General features: G+C 40.1%; 1 protein-coding gene across 1 annotated transcript; it reads left to right on the plus strand.

Moving 5' to 3' along the window:
• The first annotated feature begins 15088 nt into the window (after positions 1-15088).
• LOC121994800 (GTP cyclohydrolase 1-like) lies at positions 15089-15752 on the plus strand. The gene is made up of 2 exons (XM_042548717.1): positions 15089-15122; positions 15184-15752. Exons 1-2 carry the CDS (start codon positions 15089-15091, stop codon positions 15750-15752), a joined length of 603 nt encoding a protein of 200 aa, XP_042404651.1.
• The last annotated feature ends 10399 nt before the right edge of the window (positions 15753-26151 follow it).

Consider the following 26151-nt stretch of genomic DNA (forward strand, 5'->3'; position numbering starts at 1 on the left):
CTTGTTCCGTTGGTAAGTCTTAACAACTTAGCCATTATGTTATCACTAACTAAGTATTTTTTTATTTTATACAGTAGATGCCATCTTTGAAACTTTGGTTTTCACTCGCATTAATTTAGAGGATGTAGAGCTCACTCAACAAGAACAAACACTCTTCGCCGAACTAGCCCAACAATCGATCGACCCTTCTATCGAAGCTTCTAGTAGCCGGGCAGCCGAATCCAGCTTGACAACCACAACATAGGGGTTATCCGCTAACCCTCTCCCAATACCTGAACATTTTCCCATGGATGAAGCTGACGCCCCTCTGAAGAGGAGACATAAGAAGCATAGACTTGTCCTTTCTACTCAAGTCCCCGAGAGGTGAGCATCTCCCATCAACGTGCCCTCGCCTCAACATACACCCGTTCGGGAAACCACCTTAATATAATTCTCCGAACTAACTTTATCCGCTCTTGCTTCCATCAGTCCAATTCGAGAGGAACCCACCTCATAGTCGGGTGGCTCTCCAACAACCTCTGTACATGCATCCCCCACTCTCCCCGTTGCTCCTCTCGCACAAGCTCAACTAGCCATAGCTTTCGGCATTGTGCCCAAAAGGTTCTACCAATTTTTCGCTGCCTACAATCTACCATCCGCATAGGCCATAACTTCCCCATCTGCTTCCCAATTGATTAGCAGCTAAATATTATTGAGGAGCTAGTTAATAGAAGCCTACAATCTACCACCCAATTGGATGAACACACGCTAGCGGAGGTAGCGGATGAGTATTCATATAATTTGACCACAATATGCTTTAACTTTCTAACTAGCTTTTACTCCGAACTCCTCTAATAATGTTTATTTTGTAGAAATGGGAAATTGGGATAGCCTGGCATAAAAATTAGCCCATTAATTCCAGGAAAATGAGGCCCTTAAGAAATGATTATTAGAAGCGGGCTCCCTTTATGCTCCCGTCTGATCACCATAAGAGAGTTCGGCTCAACTCGACCAGCTGAGCCAGTTAGAGAGGGAAGAGGCTTGAGCGTCGAGTAAGGCTGATGTAGAATGGGCATAGAAAATTGAAGCTGCCCTGAAAACTACCTAAGATAGATTCCGCTCAGAAACATCACACCCTTGAAAATAATGGCCAAGCTGAACAAGAAAATTGTAGAAGTCCAGCGTCTCTCTGCCAAACTAGAGGAATCAAAATCTATACATGATGCAGAGTTGATGACCCAAACTAAATTGGTGTTCGAGCGACAACAAATTTGTTGGATGGAAAGCGCTAGAGGAGGGGGGGGGGGGGTGAATAGCGCTCGTGGCTTTCACTTTTTTCGAATTCGTAAAACTATCGAGTTATAAAGCAGCGGAAATAGTAAAATGCACAAACACACAGAAGACACGAGAAGTTACTTCGTTAGGAGCCTATCTCGACTCATACTCGAAGGCCCACGGTCGTTGACCGCTTTCGGTGGACAACAACTATAATCACGAAAGAGTATTACAAACTAAGTACAATTATGAACTGAAATAAACTTTATACCGGCAACAACTAGATTGAAACTGAAGCTCATAGTCGTCAGGATGTCGTTGCAGCACTTCGGGATTGTCTCGTAGGCAGCTTGCAGCGTAAGGATTGCTTAGAATTCGTTGTTCCAAGCTGCTGGTCGAAGTCCCCTTTTAAACAGTGCTGGAGGCGCCTCCAAGCCTGTCCGAGGCGCCTCCAGGCCGCCGAGTCGCACGCTTGGATCAGCTCTGATCTGGTCGTACTTTATCCCACTGAAGGCGCCTCCAAGCTGCTCCAAGGCGCCTCCAACGCCTAGTCCAAGGTGCCTCTAGCTTCCTCCGAGGCGCCTCCAACTCCTCTGGACAGTTGGCTTCGGCTAGCACCTGAGGCGCCTCCAAGCCCCATGGAGACGTCTCGAACACTGTTCATCCGAGGTTAAAGATGCTCCTTTGTTCCTGCAAATTGTGTTAGTCCCAAACACAAACCCTGCAAAACAAAATTATCACATGGATAATATGATAAATATACTTGACAGTCGTCGGACTGTCCGGGTCTGACTTCGGATTTCCAACCGAAAACCCTAGGTCGACCCGACGCCTACTGTTCCCTCTACGGGGAACGCGTCCTCACCTACTCCATTCAGGAGATTTACCTGTTGCTAGTGCGATCTTCTAGATTGATTGGACTTTTGCTCAGCGTTCGGAGCTTCCGGACTTTCTGCTGGACTTCTGCTTCTCGGCTGGTCCAGTCTTTCACCTGGTTCGCGACACCAGGACTTTCCACCTAGGGTTACCCCCTAGGACTTTTTGCCTGAAGCTCTCGATCCGCCATGACTTTCTGCATAGGGTTACCACCCCCTATGACCTAGGGTTACCACCCCTTAGGGGTTTCTGTTGGTGCAACCTTAGGTCAAGGTTGACCTGGTTGACCCGACTCGAGGTGACTTGACTCGAGTTGTATTTTGATGTTTGACTTGGAAGATTGTCGGTGCAACCTTAGGTCAAGGTTGACCTAGTTGAGTTGCATGTTGATGTTTGACACTCGTGAGAGAGTTCTATTCTTGATATGAGACAAGAATAGATGGTTGGGAGATTATTGGTGCAACCCTAGGTCAAGGTTGACCTGGTTGACCTGAAAAGTCCAAGTATGGAGACTTGGCACTGGAGAAGTCCAAGCAGGGAGCTTGGCACGGGAAAAGTCCTGGTGAGTGAAGCCAGGCAGTGGGAAAGTCCTAACTGGGATGTTAGGCAGTTGGAAAGTCCTGGTGAGTGAAGCCAGGCAGTGGGAAAGTCCTAACTGGGATGTTAGGCAGTTGGAAAGTCCTGGTGAGTGAAGCCAGGCAGTGAGAAAGTCCTAACTGGGATGTTAGGCAGTGTGAAAACCCTAGTGAGTGAAGCTAGGTGAAAGTCCTGGTGAGTGAACCCAGGCAAGGGAAAATCCAGATGGATCAGGGATGATCGGACTTCTGGTGTTGGAAAGTCCAAGTAGGTCAAGGGAGTGATCGGATACTTGGCACGAAGAGGAAAATCCAGATGGATCAGGGATGATCGGACATCTGGTGTGGAAAAGTCTAAGTGGGTTAAAGGGATTGACCGGACACTTAGCGGGGAGTGCTAGCAGGTCAAGGGAGTGACCGGATGCTAGGCATGATGTACCAACAGGTCAAGGTTGACCGGATGTTGGTGTGGAAGCCTTAGGTTTAGGGCTGAGAAGTTTGGATCGGCCGCATCGATCCAATGATACATGGTCATCCGACGGCCCGGTGACCGATCAGGACCGATCGATGCTATCGATGGTTATCTCGATCGGTCCGAGACCGATCGAAGGAGATCGCGGCAAACCAGCGAGAAGAAGCTCGATCGGTCACGGACCGATCGAACCGATCGGTCGTAGACCGATCAGATAGTTTCTGATCGATGCGTGGACCGATCAGATAGCTTCGATCGGTCCATGGACCGATCAGGAACAACAAGCGAGCTTCTTCCTGATCGGTCTGCGACCGATCAGATGTTGCCTGATCGGTCCACGGATCGATCAGGTTCTAGCCGCTATGACGCAACGGCCAGTTTCTTCGCCGTCTTCTTCGCGGTATAAAGGGGTCGAGGGCTTCTTCTGCACCAGAACTTCTTCTTTCTTCGCTTCTGCTTCAACTGAGCTTTGATTGAGCTCGCCTCCGAAGCTTCGCGTGAGCTTCCAGTCGTCGACCAGCTGCTGCGTTTGGGTTGTGAAGTTGCTGCTTCACCTCTAGTCGACAAGAAAGCAAGCAATTGGTAGAGTGCTATTGTATTCATATTGTATTGCTTTTCTTACTGTTCTTGTACTCTTTGTTTGCTGTTGTAAACGTTTGTGGCGAGGTTTCTCCACCCACAAGGAGTATATTGTATTAGCCGGTTCTCCGGGGACTCATCCACCGATGGATTGACTGGACTCGTCCACCTTACGGACACGCCGAGGAGTAGGAGCCCTAATCTCCGAACCTCGTTACATCCTTGTGTTAAGGTTTGGTTTTCTTCTCTGTCGTTTCTTTATATTTTCCGCTGCGCTAACACGTTTTGTAGAAAGAAACGACGATTTGGGGTCGGCTATTCACACCCCCCTCTCTAGCCGAGTACGAACGATCCTAACAAGTGGTATCAGAGCAAGGCCGCTCTTCATCGGATTCACACCCGTGGGAGCACAAGCTAGAGATGGATCAATTCGGAGAAGACATCACCATTCCACCCTTCTACAACGACAACTTCGCATATTGGAAGGTAAGGATGATGTATTTTCTTAGGACTAATATGTGGAACTGGTTTTGTGTACAAGAAGGGTTTACTCCTCCAATGGATAAAGAAGGAGAGCCTCTAGAGATGAACAAGTGGACGAAGGAACAAGTCCACCAATCCACGATCAACAATGAGGTAACTAAAACAATTGAATTTTCATTACCTACTAGTGTTTTGTGTAAGATAGGTAAATACAACAATGCCAAAGAGTTGTGGGATAACTTGGCCAAGTACCATGAGGAGAGCTCCACTTCAAGCCATGAAGAGGAGCCTTGTGAGCCAAGTAGCTCACATCATGGAGGGAGCGAATTGGGAGTTGAGGGCTACTTAACATCCAAGGAAGAAGAGGAGGAGAGTTCCTCTTGTTCAAGTTCGGAGCAAGAAGAGGCATCTACCTCCGGAAGGGATGAAGAAGAAAGCTCATCTTCTCACATCCAGACAGAACGTGATTTCAAGCAAATTACACATAATGTGTTTTGAGTGTAGGAAGTTTGGGCACTACAAGAGTAAGTGTCCAAAGAGGGTTAGAAAGACTCCACCGGCGCCAAAGATCAAGGAAGTCGGAGTCCCAACACGCAAGGGCAAGGAGCACGTGGTGTGCTTCCAATGCAAGCGAAGGGGACATTATCGGAGTCAATGTCCGAGGGGGAGGCAATCTCACAAGGACAAGAGACCGAGCACGTCGATAGGGGGAGCTAAGGCAAACCCTAAGGTAACATTTAAGGCACACTCTTGCAATAATAATAAGACTCATGCTAGTAGTTTTATTGCAATTGTCAAGAATGATAAGCATGATAATTCTAGGAACCAATATATGTGCTTAGGTGCCAAAGATGTTAGTCTAGATAAGGATAACACTAGGAAAGCCAACCCTAGGATTAACTCATCTAAGGTTAAGGGAAACCTAGATAGAAATCCCAAATCATCTAGACATATGCCTAGGAATACCTCAAAGAAAAATGACAAATTAAAACTTGAGGTATTAGAGAAGGAGAATCAAGTCTTGAGGTCAAGACTTGATACTTTGGAAAAGGCTCTTAAGAACTTGGAGAAGTCATCTCTAGGGTTTAAGGGTCAAAAACCAATGTCCAAGGACAAGAAAGGTTTGGGTCACAAACCTAAGTCCCAAATGGTCAAGCCCACTTATCATAATGTTCCATTCGATTATGGAACAAAATCTAGGGTTAGGAAGACCATCACCAAGGTCACAAGGGGAGTCACCCCTAGAGTTGATCTTGATGAGTCCCAAATGACCAAGGCTTTAAAGCCTAAGAGGGTCATTAGGAGGGTTGCTAGGGAAGTTATCCCTAGTGAATATTTAGTGAACCCAATGAGCTCTAATAGGTATTGGGTTCCTAGGAGCATCTTTTCTACCTCATAAATGGGTTAGAGAGTGTCAACTCCGATTAGAAGGGTAGTTAACCCAACTTTGAGGAAATTGACACTCAAGGAGCATTTTCAAGGTGTTGAGAACTTTTGAAAATGAAATGGAATTATCATTTACTCCTTTGAAGAGTTAAATGTGCCTAAAGATTGGAAATTTCATGTTTAATATCAATTGGCACAATTTGGGAAAATCTAGAGAACTCTCAAGGAAAAATGAAACATGCCAAGTTTTGAGGATAAATTTGATCTTTAAGTGGCATGAATTAATCTAGAGTTCAAGAAGTGTCAAAATTAGGATTTTGGCATTTTGGGGCAATCTAGGATTAAATTTGAAGTTAGCCAAGTGGTTAAGGATACTTAGATAGGTAATCTAGGTATATTTATTTATGCTAAATCTTGCCATGATTGTTTGCCCCCACATGTCATGACATCATGTTTAGTTTCATTATCATTTGAAATGTCATGATAATGCTTAGGCTAGTTTTTATGTCATGTTTATTTAAGTTTCAAACTTTATGCCATGACATCATGACATTGGCACATGTTTTCATTTATGATACCATTTTATGCCATGTCATCATCTCTTGCATTAATAATCAATTGAATTGATTTAAGGATGAAAAACACATCTTGATATTGAGATCAAATTTGTGTTTTGAAAATGCATGAGACCTTAGTCTAAGATACCTAAACCCATATCTCACATCAAAATTGCCATGGATGTGTTTGATACACTTTAGATGTGTGTGAGATATTAGGATCATGAATTAGGATCAAGGTGCATAGTTCTTATACCTAGATGAGCCTAATTCAAGAAATGGAGGATCATAGGGAAAGCTTGTGTACAAGTCATGTACATTTAGCCCTAAGATTATGGTCCTAAATTAAAAGGATTAAAATCATTTTGAAATTGATTTGGAAAACCTTGATGAAGCCATCTTAGTGATTGCATTCATCATTGAACATTGTGATACAAAGTTGAGTTAAACTTGAACTATTTCAAAGTTTTGAACTTTGTATCAAGATTGAAAAATAGAAGTTATTTTCATAGAAAATTATTTTTCCATGATAGTATATGTTATGAGGAATGTATCCTCAAAATTTTATAATTTTTGAAATTTTCTGGAATTTTTAAAGGGTTTCTGAATTTCGGAAGAGGAAAATCAGAAATCTGTGTTTAGAGCCTTGATCGGTCTGCGGACCGATCCAGGGAAGCATGGATCGGTCTGCAGACCGATCTAGTGAGATCCAGTGCGATCAGTGAGGCGTGGATCGGTCACTGGACCGGTCCAGATGGACTCTGATCGGTCTGGGGACCGATCAGGGCGTGCCAACTTGCCTGATTTCAGTCTGTTGTCTGAAAGTTCAGCTAGAAGTTGGGTTCTGTGGATTTCTAAAGGTTTGGAACTCACAAAGACATTGTTGGTGCAATGGTTAAGGGGGAGTTGACCTTTAGGGGGAGTTTTACCTAATTGTCAAGGGGGAGTTGACTTTTAGGGGGAGTTTTTACTCCTTAAGATTTTTGAGGATTAGTGATATGGGATTATCACTAAGTTGATTGTTGAGTTTAGTATCAAGGGGGAAATTAAGAGTTTCAATGAAAGGTATGGGACTTTCATTAGGAATAAACTCTTGACCTTGATACTCTCCTTTCTCTTTTTGATGTGTGTCAAAAAGGGGAGAGTGTTCATTGGAGAATTATTGGAGAACCCAAGTTAGGTTATCGGGTTAACCTAAACTAGGGGAAGAATGTCAAGGAATGTTCGAGGAAGAACATTGGAATTCTTTTTGATATGTGTCAAAAAGGGAGAGAATTATTGGAGAACCCAAGTTAGGTTATCGGGTTAACCTAAGGGGAGAATGTCCAGAGAATGTTCAAGGAAAGAACATTGGACATTGGAAGATGGTTGGAAAACCTATGTTAGGTTATCGGGTTAACCTAACTTGATTATGGGTTTTGTCAAACATCAAAAAGGGGGAGATTGTTGGTGCAACCTTAGGTCAAGGTTGACCTGGTTGACCCGACTCGAGGTGACTTGACTCGAGTTGTATTTTGATGTTTGACTTGGAAGATTGTCGGTGCAACCTTAGGTCAAGGTTGACCTAGTTGAGTTGCATGTTGATGTTTGACACTCGTGAGAGAGTTCTATTCTTGATATGAGACAAGAATAGATGGTTGGGAGATTATTGGTGCAACCCTAGGTCAAGGTTGACCTGGTTGACCTGAAAAGTCCAAGTATGGAGACTTGGCACTGGAGAAGTCCAAGCAGGGAGCTTGGCACGGGAAAAGTCCTGGTGAGTGAAGCCAGGCAGTGGGAAAGTCCTAACTGGGATGTTAGGCAGTTGGAAAGTCCTGGTGAGTGAAGCCAGGCAGTGGGAAAGTCCTAACTGGGATGTTAGGCAGTTGGAAAGTCCTGGTGAGTGAAGCCAGGCAGTGAGAAAGTCCTAACTGGGATGTTAGGCAGTGTGAAAACCCTAGTGAGTGAAGCTAGGTGAAAGTCCTGGTAAGTGAACCCAGGCAAGGGAAAATCCAGATGGATCAGGGATGATCGGACTTCTGGTGTTGGAAAGTCCAAGTAGGTCAAGGGAGTGATCGGATACTTGGCACGAAGAGGAAAATCCAGATGGATCAGGGATGATCGGACATCTGGTGTGGAAAAGTCTAAGTGGGTCAAAGGGATTGACCGGACACTTAGCGGGAAGTGCTAGCAGGTCAAGGGAGGGACCGGATGCTAGGCATGATGTACCAACAGGTCAAGGTTGACCGGATGTTGGTGTGGAAGCCTTAGGTTTAGGGCTGAGAAGTTTGGATCGGCCGCATCGATCCAATGACATGGGTCATCGATCGGTCCGGTGACCGATCGAGACCGATCGATGCTATCGATGGTTATCGATCGTCCGGAGACCGATCGAAGCGAGATGGCAAACTAGCGAGAAGAGAAGCTCGATCGGTCTACGGACCGATCGGAAGGTTCTGATCGATGCAGACCGATCAGATGTTCTGATCGATGCGTGGACCGATCAGATAGTTCGATCGGTCCATGGACCGATCGGGGACAACAAGCGAGCTTCTTCCTGATCGGTAGGTGTACTCCCGACCACGCACTCGATCAGGGGTTCTAGCCAGACGCAACGGCCAGTTTCTTCGCAGGGGTCGAGGGCAGCTGCTGCTGTATCTTCTTCTTCTCTTCTAGAACTTCTGTTCTTCTGCTGCTGAAGCTTCTGCTTCAACTGAGCTTTGATTGAGCTCGCCTCCGAAGCTTCGCGTGAGCTTCCAGTCGTCGACCAGCTGCTGCGTTTGGGTTGTGAAGTTGCTGCTTCACCTCTAGTCGACAAGAAAGCAAGCAATTGGTAGAGTGCTATTGTATTCATATTGTATTGCTTTTCTTACTGTTCTTGTACTCTTTGTTTGCTGTTGTAAACGTTTGTGGCGAGGTTTCTCCACCCACAAGGAGTATATTGTATTAGCCGGTTCTCCGGGGACTCATCCACCGACGGATTGACTGGACTCGTCCACCTTACGGACACGCCGAGGAGTAGGAGCCCTAATCTCCGAACCTCGTTACATCCTTGTGTTAAGGTTTGGTTTTCTTCTCTGTCGTTTCTTTATATTTTCCGCTGCACTAACACGTTTTGTAGAAAGAAACGACGATTTGGGGTCGGCTATTCACACCCCCCTCTCTAGCCGAGTACGAACGATCCTAACAGTTTCCACCTGCCTAACCACAGCTAGGACTTTCCTGAAACACTCAATCAAGTGCATTAGATCACAAAACAACTTAACTTTGAGTTCCTTTGCCATTATCAAAACAACGTTCGATCGTCGGATGCTTCCCGCACCAATAATCTCCCCCTTTTTGATTATGACAACTGAAATTCAAAGCTAAGTAAAATAGATACAAAAAGTTTAATTAAGCAAGCTTAATAGATTTTAAATGCACGCATGGTTAAGCTAAACACTTAAACTTTGTCAGCCTCCCCCTTAATAAAGGCATTCTTAAAATTTTTTATTAACCTTTCTTTTGAATTTCCCTACTCTCCCCCTTTGCCATTCATCAAAAACTAAGCATGTTTGAAAAAAATTGAAAAAATCTTAGATTTTTAGGAGAGAGAAAAAAATCTGAACTTTCTAAAAGTAACTTTTCTTGTAAATCAACTTCACTAAGTTAAAACAGTTTGAGCTCGTAGTTTGGTTTTAAAAAAAAGTTAAATTTTACTGGAGAAAGAGTTTTCTTTTGTAGTATTGCAAAAAAAACAATTTTAAGCAATTTTGAACCATTAGGCTTTTAATAAGAGACAAAGGTAACTCTTGGTTTTGTATAATATTCTTTAGATAAGTGAAACCAAGGTTTAAGGAGCAATTTTTCTTTCAAAAAGCTAAAAAGTTGACTTTGAAAAGTACTTAGTTAAATTTTCAAAATACTTTAGCTTTTTAAAATGGCCAGAATTTTGAAATCTTAGTCTAAAAATACTTAGCCCGAATTTTCAAAAAGGAAAAAAACTTGATTCGAAGGTTTAAGGTTTTGAAAACTTAGCTTAAAGTTTAAATTTGAAAGAGTTTTTCTTTTAGTCAAATAATTAATTTAAAGCTTTTGAGGGCAAGGGAGGAGCTTTAATCCCTAATGTCCAAGCATGAGTTGGGTTAGATTGATTGTTAATTAGTTAATTTCACTTTAAGTAAGGTATCAGAGCCCTAATGTTCATGCCAACAAAAAAGGTTTAAAGATCAAGCACTTGGGTTCGCGGCCACATGTCTAACCAGTTAGCTACTAGCTGATTACCTAGAGGGTAATAACTTTCATTTGGTTAGTCAAGTTAAGTCACTGGATCCAGTTAGATTTGACTAGTGCTGGAGGACTTAACTTGATTACTGTTGACTAGGTATTTAACGCTCAGACTCATATTGATGCACAGATATAAGCATTCTTGAGTCCAGGCTGTACCCTATGCATCTCATGCTGTTCTATGTTTTTCAAACACAAGCAAGGTAAGCCTAGGTGTTTGTGAGGTGCTTTGGCTGAATTCTAGGGGAGCAAGATTTCTAGGGTAGAGCCTAAGCTAATTCCATATTTTTGAAAGTCTAGTAAAAATGGAATTTTAAAAATAATATTTTCCTAGATTTTTTAAAACATAAGATGATTTTGAAAACTGTACGAAGCTGATTTGAAAATCAGAAACTATTCTACCCAACACATTCCTATTTTCCTTCTAAGTGCACTGAACTCAAGTTCAGGTAAGGATTTAGTAAAAATGTCAGCTAGGTTTGACTTGGACTCAATATAGCTGAGTACAATTTCACCCTTAGCCACATGATCTCTTACAAAATGGTGTTTTACCACTATGTGTTTGGTCCTGGAGTGGTGAATTGGGTTTTTAGTTAAGTTAATTGAACTTATATTGTCAATTAAAATTTTTGTATTTTTGTATTCTAGCTTATAATCTTTTAGTGTATGCATCATCCACAAAAGTTGGGAGGCACATTCTCCTAGTGCTATGTATTCAGCTTCAGTAGTGGATAGAGCAACACAATGTTGCTTCCTTCTTGACCAACTTACTAGGCACTGACCTAGAATTTGGCAGCTCCCACTTATGCTTTTTCTATCTAACTTGCACCCGGCATAGTCTGAATCAGAGTAGCCAACAAGGTCAAGGGTACAAGTTCTAGGGTACCAAAGTCCTACATTTAGGGTGCCCTTAATGTACCTGAGTATCCTTTTAACATATGTTAGGTGTGACTCTTTTGCGCAAGATTGGTATCTTGCACACATACCTACTACAGATAGGATATCGGGCCGACTTGCAGTTAGGTAGAGTAGACTAACTATTATAGTTCTAAAGTATTTTGGGTCTACTGATTTTCCATCTGAGTCAGAATCAATGTTGTTATTTGTTGCCATTGGAGTATTTATAATTTTTGAGTTTTCCATGCCAAATTTTTTAATTAGTTCTTTGACATATTTGGTTTGGTAAATGTAGATTCCATCTTTGGTCTGTTTAATTTGTAAACCTAAGAAAAAATTGAGTCCCCCAACCAAACTCATCTCAAATTCGTTTTCCATTAAATTAACAAATTCTTTTAACAGTTTGGTGTTGGTTGAGCCAAAAATTATGTCGTCAACATAGATTTGGGCAACAAAAATATCTTTTTTCTATTGTTTTGACGAATAGAGTCTGGTCTATTTGACCTTGGTTAAAGCCCTTGGATATTAGGTAATTAGATGACCGTTCATATCATGCCCTAGGTGCTTGTTTTAGTCCATATAAGACCTTTTTTAATCTAAATACATGGTTTGGATTATCTAAGTCCTCAAAACCTGGGGGTTAACCTACATATACCTCTTCTTTAATAAATCCATTCAAAAAGACTGACTTGACATCCATTTGGTATAATCTAAATCCTTTATGTGCTGCATAAGCTAACAGCATCCTAATGGATTTGAGTCTAGCTACTGGTGCATAGGTTTCGTTATAATCTAAACCTTCAACCTGACTGAATCCTTTGGCTACTAGTCTGGCCTTGTTTCTAACTATTTTAGCCTGATAATCCAATTTGTTCCTAAATACTCATTTGGTGTCAATTATGGACTTATCTATGGGTTTACGTACAAATTCCCATACTTGGTTTCTTTCGAATTGTGCAAGCTCTTCCTGCATAGCAATGGTCCAGTCTGGGTCGGGTAGGGCTTCTTCTATAGTCTTAGGCTTAATCTTTGAAATAAGGGCAATCTGACTCATGTTTCTATACGAGGACCTAGTTCTAACTCCTAAGTTTGGGTCACCCAAAATTTGGTTAGGTGGGTGAGAAGTACCTATTCTTATTGGTCTTATATTTGTGTTAGGATTTAGTTCCTCTGGTTTACTAGTGTTAAGTTGAATTTCTTCGTCTTCTATAATTCTTGTGTTAATGTCAATATTTTGATCTATATTTGGTAGATTATTTTCTTCATCGAATATTACATTAGTTGTTTCTTCAACTTTTAGGGTATTTTGATTATAGACTCTATAGGCCCTACTGGTTGTAGAGTACCCTAAAAAGATTCCTTTGTTTGATTTGGGTGTAAATTTTCCTAAGTAGTCTTTAGTGTTTAATATATGAACTTTACATCCAAATACTTTTAGGTAGTTTAAGTTGGAAATTTTATTATAATAAATTTTATAGGGGGTTTTATTATAAAGTTTGTTAATTAGAATTCGATTTTGAATATAGTTTGCCATATTTATTACTTCAGCCCAAAATTGATGATTTAGATTATATTCGTTCAGTATGGTTCTAGCGGCTTCTTATAAGGTTCTATTTTTCTGTTCAACTAGCCCGTTCTGTTGGGGGGTTCTAGGGCATGAAAATTCGTGTTTGTATCCGTTGGTTTTACAAAATTGGATAAATCTATGATTTTCAAATTCCCCCCATGATCACTTCTAATCCTTTTAATTTTAGTATCTTTTTCATTTTCTATTAATTTACAAAAATTACTAAAGACTTCAAAAGTTTCATCTTTTGTTTTTAGAAATTTTACCCAGGTAAACCTGGAGTAGTCATCAATTATAACTAAGCAATACTGGTTCTTGCTTAGTAACTTGGCTCCATGTGAATCAAATAGATCCAGGTGAAGGAGCTCAAGTAAGGAGTTGGTTCTTTCTAGATTGGTTGACTTGTGGGTTGACTTGGTTTGTTTTCCTTGTTGACAGGGATGGCAAATTATATTTTCTAGATTTCTTAATTTGGGTAATCCTCTGACTAAACCGTTTTGACTCATTTTCGAAATGAGTCTAATATGTGTGTGACCCAGTCTTCTGTGCCACAAGTTGGTTTCCTCTTGTTGTGTCAAGAGACACTTTATTGAGGGTAGGTCAATAGTATAGATGTTATTTTTCCTAAGTCCTTTAAGTCTGATTTTGGGGTTGTCAACGTTTTCAATTAAGCATTCAGTACACTACAACAAAAACCCTCATAAACATCGGTGGAACAACAACGGTTTTAAGCAAAAATCGATGTCTTTGAGTATTTTACACCGATTTTTTCAAAAACCGGTGTCTATGAGCGCAGATTTTCGCTCATAGACATCGGTTTTTTAAGCCGATGTCTATGTGCGCCATTTTTCCGTTAATAGACATCGATTTTAACAGCGGTTTTTAAAACCTGGTGTCTATGATAAAATAATATAATTTATTTTCCCCCCAATACTCCAAACCTAAACCAATATCGCGCCGTATACCGTCGCGATGCCACCACTTTCCTCCTCGCCGCAGGCCGTCCAACCATATCTCTCTCAGCTTCATCTTCCTCTTCCCCTTCTTAGATCGACGCCTCTTCCTCTCTCGATCAGGATTGACTCACGACTCATCTCCTCCACCTCCTCCCTTTAGATAAGAAGAGGAACCCTTCTTCGTATTTTGAGAAAGGAGAGGTGACGAGTTGGTCTTGTTTTCTAGGGTTTCAGAATAGTAGCGGCGGAGGGAGGCAAGATGAAGACGACTAAGGGGAAAGGTGATACTAAGTTCCACCGATCCGATGAAGACGATCAAATCATGTCTTTTATTTATTAATTCTAAGTTTGCAGTAACCTCACCGCTGCCCTCTTTCCTCTCTCTCCCTCTCCATCAAATTCCAAGTTTTCGATCTTCTTTTTTTTGAGGATCTCGACATCTCGTCACGGAGGAGACCAGAAAAGCGGAGCCCAACGCTGGTAGTGGCGGCGGCGGCAAAGGCAGCAACTGACGAGGAAGAAGGAGAGCAGATTGTGTTGTTCACTGCTGTCAGTGAATAGGGTTTGATTTCTTTATTTACTCGCTCGCCCGCTCATTGTGCGAGTGGGGGGAGGAGGAGGAGGCGACGATCCGCTGGCGTCGGAGGCCGAGAGCGCGCTCTCGATCGAGGAGGCCGTGAAAGCGCTGCTGCAGGGCCTCGGAGAGGATCACGACTGAGAAGGCCTCCGGAGGACGCCGCATCGCGTGGCCGAGGCCTTCCACGGAGGAACCAGAGGTTTGCGATCGTTTTATTGTAAATCTGCCGCTACTCCGTTGGTCCCCCCTCTTTTTTTTCCATCCTTTTGCATTTCACACGATCTGTCGGTCATCTTCCGTTTCTTTAGTTTAGAAAACATAACCACTCGCTTTAGATATCTGCCATCGCTTTCCCAATATCCTTTATTTGGTGAGTAGATTGTTGTGTAGTTGTTAGCAACCAAAATGCTTTCTTTACAAGGATAAGTAGTAGTATGCTATGTTGACATCATAAAGACAAAGCTGAGTAGTTTTTCTATTCCGCTTTAGATAAGGAATGTTCTGCTTCTCTCTGCTTGGTAAAGAAATCTACAGAACTTGTGTTATTTGGATTCACTATCCGAATCAAAAACTTCAATTCATACCCGAGAATAAAATCCATTTTACCAGCATTCTTATCCTACAATTTGCTCTGTTACTTGTGTTACAAATTAATGAATTACTAATGCACAAAAATATCTGTAAGGAACTGGTGGCTTGTATTGGTGTATGGCATAGTTCAATCAATTTCTTCATTTGAGCCAATCTTTTCTGTAATAGGGTACAAACAAAAGGCGAAATACATTGTGCAGGGTGCCTTGTTTCCAGAAGCTGGACTGAATTCGGGAGTCGTCCATGCAGGAGGGGTTGGTGGGCTAGTGGTTGTTCGCGACATCAACCTGTTTTCCTACTGTGAGTCTTGCTTGCTTCCATTTAGCATCAAGTGCCATGTTGGCTATGTGCCATCCGGAGGGCGTGTCGTCAGCCTGAGTAAGCTGTCGCAAGTTGCAGATGTATTTGCAAGGAGGTTTCAGGATCCTAAAAGACTAGCAAGTGAAGTTTGTGCAGCATTGCATAACAGCATTAACCCGGCCGGTGTTGCTGTCTCTCTTCAATGTTGGCACATGAAATTTAGCAATTTGTGTGACACCAATTTTACTCATTCGACCATATCAAATATGCAAAGTTGGGGAACAGTTTTAGCTTCTTCCAGGTCTGGAGTTTTTAAGGAAGGGAAGAACTCTTTGTGGGATGATTTCACTTCTCTTCTGATACTAAGTGGTGCAATCATCGATGGAGGAGATACAAACCATTCTCAACGGCAGAAAATGAAGTTTGTTGTTCTTTAGAATCATCTCCGCTTCTGTTGGAAGGCAGAAAATTAGCGAGCTGAATCAACGACAGGTGGTGCGCAAGGAGGAAAAGCTGTTGATATCCGTGGAAATGGCTATTGATAATCCCTCTGCAACATGAGATGATCTTCACAGGGTTGATTGGAATTTTCAGTTAAAAACATTTGCAACTAGAAATAGTGGGATTTTACAGTTTGTTAGTTTAGTTGTAGTTGTTTGGTCATACTTTAACATGTGACTGCTTTTTACAGTCCAAGGCTGAAGGAGCATATGGAGTATTGTATAAATCATCCAGAGGAAATGAGTGGCCCCGTTACTAACAACTTAGCAAGTTGTAATAGCACTCTGTAAACATAAGTTTACTGCTTTAAAATGTGGTGGTTTTATGGATTTAATGCTGAGTATTTGAGCTCAATTGTTAATGCTGAGTATTTGAGCACATACCTATACATGATTTAATGCTGAGTAATAGTGCTTGTTGTGCTACCTATACAAAATCCTACCTGTAGGATTTGATGACAATGTGATCTCTTATTTGGATTGGATGAGTACAAGAGGTTTGAGTTCATTCGAAACTGAGTTTTGACATGTTTAGTTTGCCTAAGGCGATCGCAGTCGAGTCGAGATGCCTTATGAGTCTACTGAGTTTGGTTGAGGGGCATTGCACTTTGGCTGAGTTAGGATTAGGTTAGTGCGAGATGGATGATGTTGAAGCTGACATTCAATCGATGCCGACTCGTCTAAACTTACAAAAACTGACAAAAGTCCCTGACAGTAGTAGTACTATTAACACCGACCCTTCTAGTGTCATCGTGTACTAGCGACTGCCATTGCCTCTTGTTGGTTCTATCATTTTACTATGAATGAACTACTATGAGGACAAAGTTTGATATGTACATTGTCAACCATCCAGAGCAGCAAGCTAATATTAATAGGGGATATTTCCTGTTAAATATTATTATTTTTCCTACAAAGGAAATGTTAAGTCCTTGATAAAACAATATTTGTTGAAGAAGCTTGTTGTTGTTAATTATCATAGTTATTTGTTGTTATGTAGTATTTATGGAGGCTTGGTTTACTTCTTGTAATAAATAAAAGCAATTCCAACCTTCTTGTCGTTTACTTCTGGTATATTATTAACCTTACTCATGTTTGCTTGTAACATGAAGAAAATACCAGAGACAACTAGTGATTATACTGCAAAACACGTTGATTTCCTTTTCTTCTATGCATATTTGCTATTTTTTGCTAATCGAAACGATTGGAAAGAGCCATTTCAGATCCAATGCATATTTGACATCATTAAACCTTGATATTTAAATTACTTCTTGTCATTTCACTGTATAGTATACGAGAAGCAGCCAATCACAATCTAAAAGCACTTTTATCTTAGCTTCTCAGGAAACTAAGATTGTTATAACAATTGATCTCTATATGATTTTTCCTCTTGTAGAAAAGAGATGGAGATTGTTTATGGTAACTCTCTTGACATTATATAGCTTTGTTGGTCCTCTAGGAGCACATCTGAACTCGATCACTTTCTGCTTAACCTAGAGAAGCTTAATTACATGCAGTATGTATTAATAGTGTTCTTTGCCTTTGCATTCAATCTAACTATAGTATCTCTTTTTGCTCGTTTATCAAATTAGATTGCCTCCCAAAAGGATGCAAGGGTTAGATGTGAACCTGCTATTCTTAGATCTATCACTATATGATGTGGTTGAGATAATTGATGAATGTTTATCTTTTTAAGCATTCCAATTAGTCATCTTGTTACCTGGTGCTCTTATTGCATTTTCAACTATGATTTTTCGTCTTGGTTTACTAATATATTATTTATGTGTTTTTACAGTTTGCAAATCTCAAGTACTCCAGAGTTGAAATTGATGAAGTGCGGTTCGAGTGGGTTGAATGCATACTAGATTACATTTGAGTAGGAAAGGTATTTGATTTTTGAAAACTTTGGATGATGCATGCATTTGCATGGAATGTAAATTGCGTATATTGTCCCATGTCAATTTCTTTCTGCTAGTGATATTCTAGGACTTCTGCAGCATGTATAATTCTTCTGTTTTTGTTCTTTGCTGTAGTTAAGTAGACCAAATGATACTTTTGTTTGACAGATTAGAACAGTGGATGTTTTAACTCAGAAAACTAGGCATTTGAAGGTGAAAAGTGATGAGATTAGGGAAATGAAAGGCACAAGAAGAATGGAGCAGTATAGCAAGTTGAACAAATTCTGATTCTCATAATTTAATGTAGCCCCAGCTTGATTTTTTACTCACGATGTTCTACCTTGATGTGTTGTTAAATGAATGTTCTACCTTGATTCTGATATCTATTAGCTTTTGATGTAAAAAGAATGTTTGTGTATTTTATGGATACTGTTGTAAGAAGAATATTTATGTAATTTGTGAAGATTTGTGTATTTTATGGATATTGTTGAATGAAGAATATTTGTGTAATTTGTGAATATTTGTGTATTTTTTTTGGTTACTGTCGGTTTTTCACTGTTTCGGAAATCAAATTTGTGCTGTTAAAAAATACTGATATTACATCGGTTTTCCACCGCTGCAAAACCGATGTCATTAACTAATATTACATCGGTCGTATACCGCTGCCAAAACTGGTATTATTAACATATAATATTACATCGGTTTTACACCGTTGATGAAACGGTGTCGTTAAGTGATACTACACCGGTTAATAACTGATTCGAACACCGGTATCGTTAAGTGATACTACACCGGTTTTAACCCGATGTCTAAAATGGCAGACCTTTTACATCGCCTTTATGGACATCGGTCGAAAATGTAATAGACACCGGTGGAAAACCGATGTCTATGAGGGTTTTTGTTGTAGTGGTATTATTAAAGGTAACTAAGTATCCACTATCACATAACTGGCTAATACTCAATAGATTGAAATTAAAAATTTCAACTAATAGAACTTTTTGAATGACAAAATTGGAGTTAAGTTCGATATTACCTCTTCCGATTACCTTAAGTTTTCCGTCGTTACCGAACGCAACTGACCCTAGGTTCTTCAGTTTGAGCTTAGTGAACTTCAACCTATCTCTAGTCATATGTCTGGAGCATCCACTATCTATCATCCATTCATCCAATTTCTACTCATAAAGTAGTTGATTTGGATTTAATGGATTAAAAGATATTTTGATTGAAATAAGCTCTCTACTTGTACTAGGTTTTCAAGAGGTTAGTTAATTTGAAAAATATTTTAAGTTGATACAAATTTATTATTATTTAAGTTAATTAATTTTTATAAAATAATTTAAGTTAATTAATTTTGAAAAAATAATTTAAGTTAATTAATTTGAAGAATAATTTAGGTTAATTAATTTGAAGAATAATTTAAGTTAATTAGTTTTGAAAAATAATATAAGTTAATTAATTTGAAAAATAATTTAAGTTAATTAATTTTAAAAAATTAATTAACTTAAGTTCTTGAAAAATAATTTAAGTTAATTAGTTTTGAAAAAATAATTTAGTTAATTAATTTTGAAAAAATAATTTAAGTTAATTAGTTTTGAAAAAAATAATTTAAGTTAATTAATTTTGAAAAAATAATTTAAGTTAATTAATTTAAAAAATAATTTAAGTTAATTAGTTTTGAGAAATAAGTTTAAGTTAATTAAGTTTTAATTCTATTTTTGAATTAATTTTAATTATGAATTTAATTTTAATTACGAATTTAATTTTGAATTAATTACGAATTTAATTTTGAATTAATTACGAATTTAATTTTGAATTAATTATGAATTTAATTTTGAATTAATTTTAATTATGAATTTAATTATGAATTAATTTTAATTATTAATTTAATTATGAATTTAATTTTGAATTAATTTTAATTATGAATTTAATTTTGAATTAATTTTAATTATTAATTTAATTATGAATTTAATTTTGAATTGATTTTAATTATGAATTTAATTATGAATTTAATTTTGAGTTAATTATTATTCCTTAGTCATCTCACCTGATCTAAATTTTCAATCAGGGAATCCTATAATTGTTGTAAGATGAATTATGGTTCAATTTTAGGGTTTTGTTTAACTTTATGTTAGATTTAGGTTTAGCTTTGGGTTCAACAAGTAGGCATTCTTTGGATAAACTTCTGGGCTATGGTGAGTCACAAGGACATCATTAAAGTAACCATGCCTTCGAGGTTTTCCAAATAGTCCTACCCATTGAATTTAGTACAAAACCTTAGTCTAACTAGTTAGGATCCATAAATGGTAGCTTTGGTCAGTTCTACTTAGCCAAATGCACCAGGTCGAAGCTATATCTTCCTAGACATGCGATGACTAAGTTTCCCCAACGTACTATCATCCAATACTTCACTAGTACCGTGGGTCAAGTTAAACCTAGCCCATTTTAATCTAACCTTAATTACTTACAGAGGGAATGGGCCCTTCGGAAACGGATACGGATCCGTGGCTTCTTTTCGATTCTGCTTCCGACTCGCTCTCGCTCTCGGACACATCGATCTGGTCTCGGGCCATCAGGGCAAGAAGGCTCGTCTGTTCGAGCTCGTCGTCGGTGTCCTCTTCTGAAGATTCTTCAAAGGTTGCTTTTAGTACCTTCTTCTTTCTTTGCTTCTTTGCATCCTTCTGATTGAGGCAGTTGGCTTTGATATGCCCCTTCTGGTTGCATCCGTAGCAGGTCACCTTAAATTTAACCTTTGAGCTCGGTTGACACTCCTTTGGTTGGATTGCCTTCTTTAGGTCTTTCTTGTTGAAGCCCTTCTTTTTCTTGTAGAGCTTCTTTACCAAGTTTACGAGTTCGGTTGTTAGTTCATCATCTTCATCGTCTGAGTCTGGTTCTGGTTCCGACTCTGGCTCGGTTCTTCGTCGTGATCTTGGATCGCGTGTTCTACTAGTACCTGCAAGCAAAGCTACACCTTTCTCGGGTGGCTGTGTATTAGTTTGCTCATGAAGTTCAAATTCAGAGAATAATTCGTCTAATCTAATGGAAGATAAATCCTTGGAGACTTTGTAAGCATCTACCATTGATGCCCACAATGTGCTTCTCGGAAAAGCATTAAGTGCGTACCTTATGATGTCCCTGTTCTCGACCTTTTGCCCGATCGCGTGGAGGGAGTTTAGTATGTCTTGTATACGGGCGTGAAGTTGGCTGGCCGTCTCGTCTTCCTGCATTTTCAAATTATATAATTTATTGAACAAGAGATCTCTCTTGCTTACCTTAGTGTCGGAGGTGCCCTCGTGGAGTTCGATCAGCTTCTCCCAAAGCTCTTTTGCGCTGGAGAATGGTCCAACTCTGTTGAGTTCCTCCTTGGTCACGCACTGGAGGGTGCAGGTCGCTCTGGCATCAGCTTCCACCTTCTTGATTAGGGTCGGTTCCCATTTTTTGCAGGGTGTTGGCTTGCCATCTTCGTCGGATGGCAGTTGTAGTCCGGTCTTGATGATCATCCACGTGTCGAACTGTGTCTTGAGGAAGGTTTCCATTCGCCCCTTCCAATATCCGAAGTCTTCTCCGGAGAAAAGTGGGGGGCGAACGGTGCTGAAACCTTCTTGTTGGGCCATTAGTGATATGCAACAACAAAAACAAATAAAAATATCCCAAGACTAGGTCTTGGATTAGTAGTGCGGGAAATAAAGTTAAGAATTTGCGAACTCGAGTGGTGTTGCACCAGTCTCGAGCAAAAATCGATTCGAAAAAATTAATTAGAATATAGCTATTGGGCTAATTCTAATTGACTCCGTAAAACTAAAAATACCACGAAAAAAATTGCGTGATTGGTGGTTGTACCAGATAAACGTGACCCCGCTCTGATACCAATTGTTGGATCGAAAGCGCTAGAGGGGGAGGTGAATAGCACTTGTGGCTTTCACTCTTTTCGAATTCGTAAAACTATCGAGTTATAAAGCAACAAAATAGTAAAATGCACAAACACACAGAAGACACGAGAAGTTACTTCGTTCGGAGCCTATCTCGACTCCTACTCGAAGGCCTGCGGTCGTTGACCACTTTCGGTGGGCAACAACTATAATCATGAAAGAGTATTACAAACTAAGTACAATTATGAACTGAAATAAACTTTATATCGACAACAACTAGATTGAAACTGAAGCTCCTGGTCGTCGGGATGTCGTTGCAGCACTTCAGGATTGTCTCGTAGGCAGCTTGCAGCATAAGGATTGCTTAGAATTCGTTGTTCCAAGATGTTGGTCGAAGTCCCCTTTTAAAAAGTGCTGGAGGCACCTCCAACCTGTCAGAGGTGCCTCCAGGCCACCGAGTCGCACGCTTGGATCAGCTTTGATCTGGTCGCACCTTATCCCATTGAAGGCGCCTCCAAGCTGCTCCAAGGCGCCTCCAACGCCTGGTCCAAGGCATCTCCAGCTTCCTCCGAGGCGCCTCCAACTCCTCTGGACAACTGGCTTTGGCTAGCACCCGAGGCGCCTCTAAGCCCCATGGAGGCGCCTCGGCACTGTTCATCCGAGGTTAAAGATGCTCCTTTGTTCCTGCAAATTGTGTTAGTCCCAAACACAAACCCTGCAAAACAAAGTTAGCACATGGATAATATGATAAATATACTTGACAGTCGTCAGACTGTCCGAGTCTGACTTCGGATTTCCAACCGAAAACCCTAGGTCGACCCGACGCCTACTGTTCCCTATAAGGGGAACGCGTCCTCACCTACTCCACTCAGGAGATTTACCTGTTGCCAGTGCGATCTTCTAGATTGATTGGACTTTTGCTCAGCGTTCGGAGCTTCCGGACTTTCTGCTGGACTTCCGCTTCCCGGCTGGTCTAGTCTTTCACCTGGTTCGCGACACAGGACTTTCCACCTAGGATTACCCCCCAGGACTTTTTGCCTGAAGCTATCGACCCGCCAAGACTTTCCGCATAGAGTTACCACCCCCTATGACCTAGGGTTACCACCCCCTATGACCTAGGGTTACCACCCCCTAGGGTTTTCCACCTGCCTAACCGCAGCTAGGACTTTCCTGAAACACTCAATCAAGTGCATTAGATCACAAAACAACTTAACTTTGAATTCCTTTGGCATTATCAAAACAACGATCGATTGTCGGATGCTTCCCTCACCAACAAAAATTTGGGCATCCAAAGATAGAAGCTGGAATCCCTCTGGGTGGACTTAGAGGCAAGCCAAAATGCTCTAACTGCCTTTAAATCTGAATTGGCGGGTCTCTCTTTTGAATTGACGGATGCTTGGGCAGAGTTAATTGCTTACTAGGCAAGGGAGGACGAGTGGTTTAAGACAAGGAAAATAGCCCTCCTCCAATCAAAGGACTTTAACTTACCAATCGTTAACTCTATTACCAAAACTCTTCTTCTTGGGGCTAAGGTGCGGTACAACAACTTAAAGAGGGGGGTTACTTGGCTTTTGATCCTCCAACTCATTTCCTTGATCACCACAGGTTAATCAACGAGCGCCCTCCTGGCTTATTTCCTAATCTACTATTGTTTGTTTTTTATGTCCGCCATCCTTCGAGCAAATGGAACTTTATAACTAAAACTTCCTTCTTATATAACTAAGATTTTATTGAGTTTCGACAACTGTTGATCTATATTTGATTGTCTGATTGCTCCTATTTCTCCCTAATTTGTGATGACTCCATGCGCCTAAGTGAAGGGTTGTCCTCCTCCAATGTTATGTATTTAGGGACTTAGAAGTCCTATTACTCAACCATAGGTGATAAAACCTCGGTGGTCGGACCAGGTTTTAACCGTATTTTAACCCGATCGGGTGTAATGTAGAGATTACTTATGTAAGGGTGATGCTCTTACGGACCGCTAAGTCCATCCAACATTAAAGCCAGTCGGACTAGAGACCATTATCACACAATAAAATGGTTTGATCGGTTCTCTCATTAATCTTAGCAAGGACTACCCTCAAGTACAGGAAAGGTAAAGCCTTAAAGACTTGGCCAGAATTAGATCCGGCCAGGATTTTAGAAGACATAAAAAATAAGGTTCACCTTGATGAGCCCATTGGTGTTTTAGAATAATGATTTACCTATCACATCTATTACAAACATGCGCCTCCTATTGGTGACTTGTATGACACCCCAGTAGATTCTCTGTCTGACAAACAGACAACATCTCCCTTGTAACAGTAACAAATAAAACCTAGATACATAGCCACATGGCTGTACAATAATAATAATAATATCTATAGCCCACACGGTTGGAAAATAGATACAACCACGCAATTGTATATATAGCCCACACGATTGGAAATAATCATAACCACGCAGTTATATAAGCAGCCCACACGCCTATACTAAAAATATAGCAGAAGATAAAAGGAAAACTCATAAACTAAAATGACAAAATGATAGTCGGCTAGGATTTACACAACCACAATAAGGTAAATAAAAGACACCACATAGGAAAACTCTAAAATAAAATCAAATTATACAATGCCAAGTCCACAATTCATAATGCACGTAAAGCAGGAAATAAAACTAGAAATTGTCCTCGGATGTGATATGGGACCGGCAGACAGGATACTCTAAGACACTCCACAATTATCTATCTGCTACCTAAGGAAAAGACAATATGCAAATGGAGTGGTGAGTGACGGTGACTCAACAGGTAATAAACAAGATAGTTCATGGTCTGTATAAAATATAGAAATCAAAGTATATAGTCTCAGAAGGAAAATAAGAATATAATCATATACAACATAATTAATACATATAACCATAAATGACATAATAAATACATATATCCATATATGACATAATAAATTCACATACCCAATCTTGAACATTACAAACGGTATAGTGATCAATAAACTCACTAGGGATCAATAACAGATATACTCATAACACCTTAGCAATATAACCGGCAACATATACATGTATGATAAATGACATGTATGAAGCATAGCAACCATATGCAACAATTATATCTCAAGCATGTACAACAATCATAAGCAAATGCAGATATATCTCTAAAAGATACACCGCACACTATATGTAAAATGCACGTGCATGTAGCATGGTCACCCCGCCCACCCCTCAAGACACCACAACCTTTGTGTGGCTAAGAGGTCAGATAAATGACAACTGCACTACCCTCCAAATACCACTATAGAGCATTCGAGGCGGATAGTTTGCTAAGTAGCTATCTTACTACATAGCATAGAGGTCTCTGACTACTCACAACGCCGAATATCACTACCCTTGAGTGGTTGGACAACACAACAGGACTAGCTCCACTCCAAGCTACCACTCTCCCACAGTGGTCGAATGGTAACTAACATGTCTAATGACTAGCTCACACCGCAAGGGAGCAAGTGGTCATCAACATGCATATATATGATTGACGACTAGCTCATATTATAAGGGAGCAAATGGTTATCAGTATGCAGTGCAATGATGAAGATGATGTAATAATCATGATACCGACACAATTATCATCAATGCAACATCCCAATCATTATAAAATACCTCCGGTACCATGATCCATCTAATACCTATATCTATAGGTATAGGTAGATCCAACTAATGTCTATTAAACAACAAATACAATAAGTAGCAACACAAGACATGCACACACCATACAACGTAGGTATAAACAAAACAATACCTTTAATATCACACCAGACACATATGATCATCAACATAGGTATTATTGACATAATATCTCTAATAGTCATACCAGACACATATGCACACAACCATATAGATATAATCACACCAGACATATGTACAACAACATAGGTACAATCGACATGATTCATCTAGTAATACACATCATACACGTATACACTCTACAACATATAGATGTACGATCAATATGATAACTCCTATAACACATACCAAATATGTGTACACTCAACATCATATGCATAATCAGTATGTTAACTCAGTCAATAAGATATCCCCTACAATATACTCTACATGTATATACACAACAGAGTATAGATATCCAAAGCTAAGACTGTATATGAAATAACTAGATCATCTCTAAAGTCAAGTAGATAAGTATAAAGCAGGATAATAAATGAACAGATTTAAGATAAAATAACATAATCCATCAATCAAAACTAACCATGCACTAAGTTCATTGAACTAAAGAGGCCAAGGGAGAAATATCCGCCTTTATCTGACGATCATACTAACAATCCCATGTCGTGACACTCGTCTCGAATCAATGTCCTGCAAAACATGATTTACAATTTAGCTGATCACATATGTGTAAGAAAATAGGGTGCTAAACACGTGAAAGCGCAGCAGAAAATATCTAGTTCCTTATCAAGAGGATCCATACGAAGGGAAGAATAAACAAGCATCCTATACTAAGTTTTATGATAGTTATACCTTTGGTGCGTGCACACGATCTCTCGGCAGCTAGGATCTCAGCACGATCAAGCATTC

This window comes from Zingiber officinale, chromosome 6A (assembly GCF_018446385.1).
Source record: "Zingiber officinale cultivar Zhangliang chromosome 6A, Zo_v1.1, whole genome shotgun sequence".
Lineage (NCBI taxonomy): Eukaryota > Viridiplantae > Streptophyta > Magnoliopsida > Zingiberales > Zingiberaceae > Zingiber > Zingiber officinale.

Coding starts and splice junctions, on each gene's coding strand:
- LOC121994800 (XM_042548717.1), top strand. CDS start 15,089: ATGCACAAAAATATCTGTAAGGAACTGGTGGCTT. Junction 15,123..15,183: donor CTGTAAGGAACTGGTGGCTT/GTATTGGTGTAT, acceptor TTTCTGTAATAG/GGTACAAACAAAAGGCGAAA.